Genomic DNA, 12,025 nt, shown 5'->3' with positions numbered 1-12,025 from the left:
GAACCTTTGGAATTCTCTGCCACAGAATGCTGTGGAGGCCAAGTCACTGAATATATTTAAAAAAGAAATAGATTTCTGGACTCTAAAGGCGTCAAGGGTATGGGTAAGGGTGTATGGCGTTGAGATAGAGGATCAGCCATGATCATATTGAATGGTGGACTAGGGTCAAAGGGCCGAATGACCTACTCCTGTTTTCTGTGTTTCTATGATCATTTGTCCTTGCTTGCGTCCAACACTTGAGTTCCAGTTGTTTGCACCCAAGCTGTTGCAGCAGTGTGGACAAAGTGGCATTTTAGTTCATGTTGCTCTGTGTGTTTTACTGGCTACTACTGTCTCCTCGGTGGTGGAAAATCAATGGTAAGTAGCCTGGAAAATTTATGAAAACCAAGATATTGACGCTTAAGTTTTCTTTGTATTTCTTTGTATGTTTGCAGGTTACAGTTAGTCAGGATGATTTGACAATCCTTCTGAAAATCCTGCTGGAAAACTTTGGTGAGGCCATAAGTGACCAGGGTGATGCAGCAAAGCCAAAAGACTTGGACAAAATAAGAGACAAAATTATTGCCCCTGGAGCCGACCTGTGTGAAGGTACTTCACCATTTTGAAAAAGCTGACCCCTTTTTCCCCCTTGACTGAATTCTGCCGTGTATTTAAGACCGAGATAGATAGGTTCTTGATTGATAAGGGGATCAAAGGTTACGGGGAGAAGGCGGGAGAATGGGGTTGAGAAACTTATCAGCCATGATTGAATGGCGGAGTAGACTCGATGGGCCGAATGGCCTAATTTCTGCTCCCTATGTCTTATGGTCTTACTCAAATCATGGTCAACATTTTAACTGTCCTGATGACCTAAAGCAGATTAAATAATTTTCGCTTTTAATTTTGTTTTATTCAGTTACAGATGTGAGTGCCTTTGACATTTGTGGTCCATCTCTTTTAAGAAGCTGCCTTCTTGAAACCATTGCAGTCTGTGATTTTATTCTTTTAGTTTTTCATAGCAGTGTGATGCCAGGCCATTTTGTAGGACATTTGAGAGTGAACCACATTGCTGTGGGTTTGGATTCAAATGCAAGTCCAGGCTGGTTAAGAAAGGCAGATTTCTTTCACTAAAGTATATTGGTGAACCAGATTGAGTTTTACGACAGTCAGTAGTTTTATGGTCGCCATTTCTGATGCTAGTTTTTTTCATTTCAGCTTTATTTAATTAATTGAATTTAAACTTCACAGCTGCAAACTGGGATTTGAACTCATGTCTCTGGATTAATAGTCAAGGTCTGGATTACTAGACCAGTAACATAACCACTATACTACTGCACCTTGCTAATCCACATACTTTGTATTGTGAGAGCAGCACTAATGTAGTACAGCGTAATACACCTGTCCAGATCTACTGTCTCCTGCCACTGAGTTCCTGATGTTAGTAGATCACCATGGGAAGTGCTGATTGGCAACCAGGTCTGTTCAAGGAAGGAAGGAAGGAAACAAAATTAAGCCATCCCTGAGAACTTCCAAGGAGACCAGCTCAGAGCATTGATGCTCTGATTGATCAGAGCTTTGCAACAGACCTTGCTGTCTTGGATACAATTGGAGTGTAGACCCAAGGAAATTAAGGGAAGAGAAAAGGAGAACAAAATATATTATGCCCAAACATATCGGTTTTTTTTGCCAATTATTTCCTCTAGACAATGACTCTCTGGGTACAAGTACACGAGTACGGATATGTGCAACTCATCGGTATCTCATGTGTGAGTGCAAGTGGTGTTGACAATATTCTTGTCCTTTGGAACCTGACCCTGTCCATACCTTGTGTTTACAGAATTACACAGTGCAGAAGGGGCCCTCCGGCCCATCGAGTCTGCACCGACACGTGAAAAACACGTGTTAATTTACATTGTCCATCTTCATCAGATAGCAACCAGGATCTGAAGTCCTGACTGAAAGACTTTCCCCAGCCCAGTACATCAAGGTTAACTGCAGTGCACTATGATTTCCCTGCCTAAGATCAGTCAGGGCCAAAAATCCTGGCTTCCTCATTTGTACCCCTCAGTACTAGTCTCCATGGTACACTCGTTTGGTTGCTTATTAAGATGCTGTGTCCACAGAGGGTTATGCTTTTATCATCAAAGGCATTCATTTAAAAACACAAGCACAGTATTATTACTGTGATTCATAGAAGCAAAATCTTGATTTGTTTATCTCCTCAAACATTTCCAAGCACCTTGTGTACATTTGCAATACAGTGACTGTTACATGGATAAATCCAGCAGCCATTTGTAACAGCAAGATCCCAGAAAAGGAATGAGATGAATGACCACTCAATTTCTATTTGATATTTATTGAAGAAGGAATATTAGGCCATTTTTCCAAGAGCATTGCGAGATCCTTACTGCACCCCACATGAGGCCAGTAGTATCTCTGTTTAGCTTCTTAACGTAAAGAAAATACATTTGATAATGCAGCACTCCCTCAGTACTGCACTGGAGAACCCATAATGATCATGACTTCACACCAGGAGTTTTGAACCCATAACCTTCTGAGTTGAAGGCAAGAATGTTGTGGATTGACTCAACCCAACGCAAAATTAGGCTGGGGTAAGTAGGACAATTTCCAGCAATTGGATGAAATGCTCCCACCTGAAAAATTAGTTAGATTAGGCTTGTTGCTAGTTTTGATGCCAAACTGGCATATGTGTTGTAACGTATCATAAGGGCTTTAATTAAGTTGTTACTGACTGAATTCAATATCTCATTCACAGATTGTCCACAACCGAAAAGAAGTGATATGACCCATGGAGAATCCGAAAATAAAGCTGAACCCTATGAGACTTTGAAGTTTGATTTCAAATTTGAATCACTTTCGATTGTGCTGTATACTAAGGATCACAAACAGGTATGTAGAATTTGCTTTATCCAGAGTTAAAAATAGTCAAGTATACTTTTTTTAATCTTTACGTATTTGTCTAAAATTGTACAAGCAAGAATTCTTCCTGTAAGAAAAGATTCTTTTTACAAGCAATACGCAAAGGTCAGAAAGACATGTTATATAATTACTTTTTCTCCTAAGGCAATGCATTTAGTTGAAGCTCCACTCTAGGTGATCTTGCTTCGAAAGACTGATGCTGGTCCAGATAGAATTATTAAAATTCAGCTGTTTCCCAGCACCCTTTTACAACAACAAACAGTTTTTGTAAGCAGACCCATGTCTCCCCAGCAATTAAAATTTGCCAGCTTTTTGGCAAACTCTTGCTTCTTAAATATCAAAAGATGCCACAGGTTCTTGTATCACTTCAAAATGTGGTAGCTATCACACTGTTGAATTTCACCTGCCAATGCCTTGATTTTGAAGTTGTCATTCTTGTCTTCAAATCCCTCTATGGCCTCTTCCCTCCCTATTTCTGTAGTTTCCTCCAGCCCTACAACACTCCATCTCTTTGCTGCTCCAATTCTGACTTCTTGCATATCTCTAATTTTGATCACTTACTATTGATAGCAGTGCCTTTTGCCTGGGCCGTAAGCTGCATTAATTCTCTCGCTAAACCTCTCTGCCTCTCTCACCTCCTTAAAACCCAGCTCATCTGATATATATCACCTGTTTGTCTCAGTATTTGATAACGCTCCTGTGATGTGCCTTGGGATGCTTTTATATATATATAACTGCATTGGTCATCATTTAGACACCCAATAGATTTATTTACAGATTTGCAGAATTACTCAAAACCAAAAACACACAGCATATCATTTCCACAATACTTAAACTGTTTTTTCCACAATCTTCGTTCTATGAGTGGTAACCTCCGTGGAACCTCTTTGGGCTGCCTGTAGTGAAAATGAAGAGTCAAAGCAGAGATAAAGATGACCCAAACCACCTGAATGTTCTGAGTCTCCAAAGCCAGACTCCAGCCAACTATGATACTCATTCAATCCTCTTGGCTGCCTGCTGCATTAATTGTTTGACACGTGGTCAGGCCATGAAATCTGTCTTTCCACCTGTTTGAAATTCCTTTCAGCCACCAGCACACTTCTCTTCCAGTTGGGAGTGTGTCAATTTGTGCTTAAAGGACATGTAATTTCTGATAGCTAACTTGTGAGTATTCGTAATATTCAACTTAATTGCTTCCCCATGGAGACCCAGATAGTTGCAGAAAACTTAATATGTTATGTACCCCAGCAATCACTGCAAAAGATCTATTTTTAAAAAGTAGTTAGAATCTCACAAAGTGCCATTCAGCCCATTGTACTTATGCTGGATCTTTGAAAGAGCTGTTGAGCTAGTTCCACTCGATTGCTTTTTTTGCCAAGAGGCCCGCAAAATTTCTTTTTCAAGAACTTATCGAATTTCCTTTCATAATCGCAATTGAATGTGCTTCTACCACACTTTCAGGTAGCGCAATGCAGATCGTAAAACCTCAATGCGTAAAAAAACTCATCCTTCCTGTTTTTTTGCCAATTACTTTAAACCTCTGTCCTCTTGTTACCAACCCTCTTCCAAACGCTGGTGGAAATGGTTTTGTCCCTGTGTAGCCTATCGAAATCTCTCAAAATTATGAACACATCAGAAATCACATCAATACAACACTGCTTAAATTGATTAATGCTGAATAAATGGCTGGATGTTGAGCAGTTGAACGTGTTCTCAATTTCTGAGAGATTTGATGTCATCTGAATTTCTAGTCAGAGAGAAATGGTAAACATTTGGAAAATATTCAATTGGAAACCTGAAGCAAAGCCTAAGACCTAAAGCAAAGCCTAAGACCTAAAGCAAAGCCTAAGACCATCGTGGTCCACTTCAAGCAGTGCTAGGCAGTTTCGTTTATTTTAAAAGCAAAATACTGTGGATGCTGGAAATCTGAAATAAAAACAGAAAATGCTGAAAAACTCAGCAGGTCAGGCAGCATCTGTGGAGAGAGAAACCCGAGTTCACGTTTCGAGTCCCTATGACACCGTGTGTTCTCACTGCGCATTCTAAAATACTTTGGCAAAACCCTTCAAAGGATTTGTGCGTTCTACACACTGCATTGTAATTTGAATGAGCAATTGTTTACTATGCTGAGCATGAACATTAATTTAGAAGAAAATAAAAGTATTACTTTGTTCAATTCAATGTCTTACGAAGTACCTCAGTGCTGCACTGTTGGAGGTGCTGTCTTTTGGATGAGATGTTAAAACTGAGACTCTGCCTTCCCTCTTGAGTGGGCACAAGATTCTATGGCACTATTCAAAGAAGACCAGGGAGTTCTCATGGCCTGGACAATATTGAATCCTCAAACAACACCCAGTACAGATGCAAAAGCAAAATACTGCAGATGTTGTAATTCTAAAATAATAACAGAAAATGCTGCAAATGCTCAGCAGATCAGGCAGCATCCGTGGAGTGAGACAGAGTTACCGTTTGAGATCTGTGACCTTTCATCATAACTGTGAACTGTTTTGACAAAACTGTCACAAACCTGAAAGGTTAACCCAAAGCAGATGATCTGGTAATTGATTTCCTTGCAGTTTATAGGACTTGCTGTGCTGAATTGGCTGGCACGTTTCCTGCATTATAGCAGTGACTGCACTTCACAGCTAATTAATTTGCTTTAAAGCATTTAGGGTTGTTCTGGGTTGGGTAAAAGGTGCTGATATAAATGCAGGTCTTCGACAGCCAGAATTGATGATCTAAGGATATAAAAAATTTAACTTAAATGTTCCCACTTAACTTTATGATTCTATGTCGTTTGTATAATATACTGAGGATTCCACTTTCTCCTGTTGTACATTTTGTACAGATGGATATGCAATGCATTATCTTTTTACAGTGATACTGAAATTTGAACTATTCAGTGTACGCGTTTAAACCCTTAACTTTCTAGCCGTATGGGTGTTTTGTCGAGAAGGCTACTCCAAACACGCTTGTAGAATGATTTTCTTTATTTTGCACATTGAAGCCCACTGACCAGCTGCAGCGTCTGGAAAGTTCACGTCTCGGAGAGTTCAGGCTACATCTCACCACAGCCTCGGGGATGATGTTCACAAATGGATCGCTGAGTTTCGGCATGAATCTCACCACGTGTACACTGGATGACCTAAGAGAGGGGATTGAAAAAGTTACCCAGAGGTTAGAATGAATGAATTATCTCTTTGAAAGCCTCTACTTGCGTACTAATCTCAGCAATCAGCATCAATACTATTCTTTTTGCCACTTAATATTTTTGGTTTTTTTTAGATAATAATGACCTCAGGTCTATGTAAACTCCGCTCATTTAACATCAGTAGTTCTGTAAATGATCACCTTACTTGGAGTGATATGCTAAGATAGGAATATGCTAATACATTCTAGGAATCCGATAACTGGAATGCTTTATTCCTGTAACTAGTATATACATCACTTGATGCGCCTTAAGTATTGTTCATTTTCCCTGCACTCATGAATTCTCTCCCTCTCCAACATGCTCCTATTCTGTGTGCTTGACTCTACTTTTCTCTACATGCAAATTTACTCACTGCCTTCCCCTTTTGAAAACCTTTCCTTCCCTTCATTCTGTCTCATTTATAAATTATTCTGCATCCGAGTTTAACGTTTCCCAGCACCTAATTCATGAGCTATTCTGCTGTGAGGTATAATGTTTATAAATGACCAGAATGCTTCTCTTCACCACAGAATGATTGAGAAAAAACAAGGTGCTCAGGAAAATGTCATGATTGAGTTGCAATACAACCAGACAGAGAACGAGATGTCGATCATTGCTGTATTGGAACATTTATACCTTTGTGCCAGTGTAGAGTTCCTGCTGGATGTGGCAGATTTCTTCATCAAAGCTATGCCTGAAAAGTCAGCAGACAAATCTGTCCCGTTATATCTGAAGCAAACTGGAAAGGCCCCTCACATCAATGGTTGGTATAACTTGTCTGCACACCCCAAATACAAATAACTTTATTTTACCACACTCTGCTTTAAAAACAAAAGTTTATTTCTCACATTAAAGTAGCATATTGGTCTGTTTAATTGTTCTGAGGTGTACAGATTGCTGACATTCTAGTGGGGCAATAGTATACATTCTCCTTCACAGAAGGCAACTGAAGAATTATTTCGACCAAAAACAACATTTTAGAATTATATTATGGAATTGGCATCCAATATTCAGAATTGTTATTTTTGGTTAAAAGTGCTAGCTGAGGGAGAGATGGCAGATGATTTGGCATCATTTTAATGCCATTCATGAACACGATGACTTTCTCTGAATTGTGTCATTGCTTTATTTGTATGCATACGAGAATGTATGCATGAAGATGGTGCATCTTTAAAAGGCTGCCGTACAAATTAGTTGCTGATGCTTTGTTTTGGATTGGGGGAGAGTGGATTTTAGTAAAATAAGGCAGGATCTGGCCAAGGTAGACTGGGAACAGATACTTGTGGGGAAATCTACAGAGGAGCAGTGGGGGGGGCGTTTAAAAAAGAAATGGGGAAGGTACAGGCTCTAGGATGATGGGAAAGAGTAACAAACCCAGAGAACCATGGATGACCAGAGATATTCAGGATACGATGAGAAGGAAAAGAGGTTTTTTAGCAGGTACAAGGGGAGCAAATCAGTGGAGTACAGAAAGTGCAAGGTAGAGCTTAAGAAAGCAATTAGGAGAGCAAAGAGGGGATATGAGAAAGCTCTGGCTGGTAAAAGTAGAGAAAATCCCAAGATATTCTATAAGTATATCAATGGGAAGAGGATAACCAGGGAAAGAGTAGGGCCCATAAGGGACCAAGGGGGTAATCTATGGGTGGAGCCAGAGGACATCGGTAGAGTGTTGAATGAATACTTCACATCCATCTTCACCCAAGAAAATGAGGATGAAGGTATGGAACTTGGGGAGAGAGAGACTGCGAGGTTCTTGAACAAATTGATATAGGGAGTGACAAGGTATTGGAGGTGTTAGCAGGCTTAAAAGTGGACAAATCTCCAGGTCCGGATGATTTGTGTCCCAGACTGCTGAGAGAGGCAAGGGAGGAGATCGCAGGGGCTCTGAGCCAAATTTTTGATTCCTCTCAGGCCACGGGGGAGGTGCCAGAGGAATGGAGAACAGCTAATGTGGTTCTGATTTTTAAGAAGGGTTGTAGAGATAAGCCAGAGAACTACAGACCAGTGAGTCTCATGTCAGTGGTAGGGAAATTATTAGAGAAAATTCTGAAGGAGAGAATTTACCACAGGGATCTGTGCTGGGCCCCCTATTATTTGTCATTTATATAAACGACATAGATGACTATGTGCGGGGTAGGATTAGTAAGTTTGCGGATGACACAAAGATTGGCCGGGTGGTTAACAATGAGGTTGAGTGTCTTGGGCTACAGGAAGATATAGGCGGGATGGTCAAATGGGCAGATAAGTGGCAGATGGAATTTAACCCTGAGAAGTGTGAGGAAGGAGTAATTTGGAAGGAGTAATTTGACAAGGGAGTATTCAATGAACGGCCTGACACTAGGAAGTTCTGAGGAACAAAGGGACCTTGGCGTGTGTGTCCATAGATCTCGGAAAACAGAGTTAATGGGGTGGTGAAAAAGGCATATGGGACATTTGCCTTTATGAATCGAGGCATAGATTACAAAAGTAGGGAGGTCATATTGGAGTTGTGTCGAACCTTGGTGAGGCCACCGCTGGAGTACTGTGTGCAGTTCTGGTCGCCACATTATAGGAAGGGTGTGATTGCACTGGAGGGGTTGCAGAGGAGATTCACCAGGATGTTGCCTGGGATGAAACATTTAAGTTATGAAGAGAGGTTGGATAGACTTGGGTTGTTTTCGTTGGAGCAGAGAAGACTGAGAGGTGACCTGATCGAGGTGTACAAGATTATGAGGGGCATGGACAGGGTGGATAGGGAGCAGCTGTTCCCCTTAGTTGAAGGGTCAGTCATGAGGGAATATAAACTCAAGGTGGGGGGCAGGAGGTTTAGAGGGGATGTGAGGAAAAACATTTTTACCCAGAGGGTGGTGACGGTCTGGAATGCAGTCTGGGAGGGTGGTGGAGGCAGGTTGCCTCACATCCTTTAAAAAGTACCTGGATGAGTACTTGTCACGTCATAACATTCAAGGCTATGGACCAAGTGCTGGTAAATGGGATTAGGTAGGTAGGTAGGCCAGGTGTTTCTCATGTGTCGGTGCAGACTCGATGGGCCGAAGGGCCTCTTCTGCACGGTGAGATTCTGTGATATGCGCACGGATGCCATTGTGGTTCATTCACCCATGTTGGGGAATCACAGTGGCACCAGGTTGTTGCACGATGCTCTTGAACTTCTGTAAACTTGCATCTAAAAGGCTAAATAATTAAGTGAGAAAAAAGGGAATAGAGGGTTATGCAGATTGCTTGATGAGGAAGATTGAGTGGAGCAGAAATGCTGGCATGAACTGATTGGGCTGAATGGCCTGTATCTGTGCTGTATATTCTATGTAATTCCATGTAATAATTCTACAGTCACCCAGATTTGTGCGGGTAATGATTGTGCTTTTGCCTCTAGATGTGATGCTAACCAAATACAGAAGACTGAAATTTTACTTTGGCGACAGAAAATAGGAGCCGAGACTGTTTCAGGGTTCCCGTGGGGGTGGGGGGAACACAGTCACTTGTTGGTAGTTTGACTGAGGTGGCACAGAGACAGGTTCACTGCCCAGTGAAGAGAGGCAGGTTGGCTCTGGAAGCTGGAGGGCTGATTAGAGGCCTTCCAGTTTCAGAGGAGCAGCTGATTGCAGTGAATGGTAAGAGGCTGAGAGAGCGCTGCAACATGAATGAAGCCCCTCAGCAACTTTTTTCAAAAGCTTAATTAAAAAATAGGAAAAAAAACCCACCAGCCCGTGCTTGCAAAACTCAAAACATGGTGTCCAACATTGGATGTGATACCGTGATTGGAGAATATTTGCTAAATAATCCTCAGCATGCTAAGAATTAGGCTGATAGCCAATTTAAGATTGTCAGTCTGGCTCACAATGTGGCACATTTGCGTGTACTGGAAGCCACATATATTAATACACGGGGCCCTGTTCTTTGCAGACAGAAAGAACATGTACACACATTGCGCCTGTTTCAGCTAAACAAAATAAGTGACAGCCGTTCACCGACTCATTGGTCAAGGCATTGCCCTGAGGACTCAGGGTCAAGCTGCCTAGTTTAAATTTCAAACAATGCTTGGCAGTTAACTGACAGTTGCCATCACAGATGCATTCTCCATAGCAATGGAGAATTGCCAACCAATCAGCGCTCTCTACACATACAGTATAAATTGTTGTTTTCCCCTTATATTAATATTCTTGCGAAGTGTCCTGATGAGTGCAAGACGAAAAGCTTAGACATGTCTCTTTTTTCCAGCAATATTTGCATTATATCGTAAATTGGCTTTATTTTGCTCCAGTTACAGACACTCCAAAACGAAAGATCAATGTGAAAGTACTGGTGATGAATCCTGAAGTTGTGTTTGTGGCAAATCTCTCAAAAGCTGATGCCCCTGCACTTGTTGCTTCCTTCCATTGTGATACTTCAGTAATCTATGAAAAGAATTCTCAACGAATGATTGCCCTCGTCAGTGATTTAAAGGTTCTAGCATGTCCTTTCCTACAAGAGAAGAGAGGGACAAATATAACCACGGTAAGAGCAACACCTTTGTGAAAACAACAGCATGTTGGGTGTCCATAATTACATTGCTACATGGTACTTTCATACTGATACCATTGTCACATCAGGAGCTGCTGACTGTTGTCAGTGCTTGTTCTGGTGAACCTGTGCAAAGCAATGCTTTCTGCCTCGACCTCTACCTGTATGTCTGGCTGTCATTAGCTGGTAAATCCATGAAAATGGAATAAAACATTTGCCCTGGTAAGGCTCGGACATGAACATTAATTTATGAGACTGTACAGTGCAGAAAAGATTTACAAAGCTGATACCAGACAGAAGATATGACTATCAGAAAAAAAACATAACAAGCCTGGGGCTGTTATGTAACTTGGCCCTTTGTAGGTTTGGCTTCTTTAATGTTGCTGACTGTCTTGGATCTATATTCTAGCTCTTCTGCAAACTATTCTTGAAGTAGCTACTGAAGCTGATACCTTTACTGTTAACTGTATTGTGCTGCATTATATACTTCCAGGTATTGCAGCCTTGTTCCTTGTATTTGGACTTCTTAGAACCTTCATGTGGGCCTCAAAATATCAGTCTTAAGGTAGAAGAGATAATTGTAAAGGTAAGATAACGTCCTGGTATGTACCTTGTGTATTTCCATATTGACAGGTGTGAGCCATGGACACACAACTGTCTTCAATATCATCCCATGATGATGGTACTTAAAATGTACTATTTCTGATTTCTTAATGCTATCGCTGTAATTTAGTATATGACTGAGCTTTCTACTATTTCTTTAAGTAAATAATATTTCGAACACAAACTAAAGAATGAATGATTAACTATTTCACTGCTCAGTGTCATGCTTTTTAGATTGAATGTATTTCTTTTGTTTAAAGATTTCCCCAATTACTCTAAATACTGTGATGACAATCATGTCAGCCATGACTCCCAAAGTGCAGGACATAGAAATGCAGCAAACAAATGACATGGTGACTGACCTCTGGGCCGTGAAGGATGCCTTCAATTCTAATTACTGGTTTCTGGGAGTTGACATGGCCAGTGAAGCAACAGAGATTTTCACAGAAGGAAAACGGGAGAAGACTGGGGAGTCCTTCAAAATAGACGTTTCATTAATTCAAGTAACTCTCGAATGTGGACATGGCCATTGCACAATTCCTTTACTTCTGACTGAGTCAACATTTTCTGGAAGAGTGGAAAATTGGACATCTTTTGTCAGTGTTAATTCAGACATGACACTGGAGGTATTTTCTGTCATTCTGCTCCTGATAAGGATGCGTAATGCATTGATAACTGAACCAAACATAGCTGTTTATATTGTCCTTTACGGGATACCTATATAAGCCTTGATCAATATGTATATTGTAATGTTAAGATTAGAATAAAGGAGAGGTACATTTAAGTAGTGCCTTTCACACCCTCAGGGTATCCCAA

The 12,025-nt window shown here is 40.9% G+C and overlaps 1 protein-coding gene across 2 annotated transcripts in view; it reads left to right on the top strand.

Moving 5' to 3' along the window:
* vps13c (vacuolar protein sorting 13 homolog C) overlaps positions 1 to 12,025 on the top strand; it is a 350,466-nt gene that overhangs the window by 227,094 nt on the left and 111,347 nt on the right. For both annotated transcript variants that reach the window (XM_078532613.1, XM_078532615.1), the window contains 7 exons: positions 435 to 588; positions 2,756 to 2,889; positions 5,927 to 6,096; positions 6,640 to 6,872; positions 10,368 to 10,600; positions 11,100 to 11,192; positions 11,470 to 11,835. In XM_078532613.1, the coding sequence (XP_078388739.1) occupies positions 435 to 588; positions 2,756 to 2,889; positions 5,927 to 6,096; positions 6,640 to 6,872; positions 10,368 to 10,600; positions 11,100 to 11,192; positions 11,470 to 11,835 (1,383 nt within the window). The remainder of the gene's footprint in view (positions 1 to 434; positions 589 to 2,755; positions 2,890 to 5,926; positions 6,097 to 6,639; positions 6,873 to 10,367; positions 10,601 to 11,099; positions 11,193 to 11,469; positions 11,836 to 12,025) is intronic.

This window comes from Cetorhinus maximus, chromosome 30 (genome assembly GCF_964194155.1).
Source record: "Cetorhinus maximus chromosome 30, sCetMax3.hap1.1, whole genome shotgun sequence".
NCBI classification, from domain to species: Eukaryota; Metazoa; Chordata; class Chondrichthyes; order Lamniformes; family Cetorhinidae; genus Cetorhinus; species Cetorhinus maximus.
Note: the sequence above shows the minus strand (reverse complement) of the source record. Positions and strands in the feature narration are given on the sequence as shown.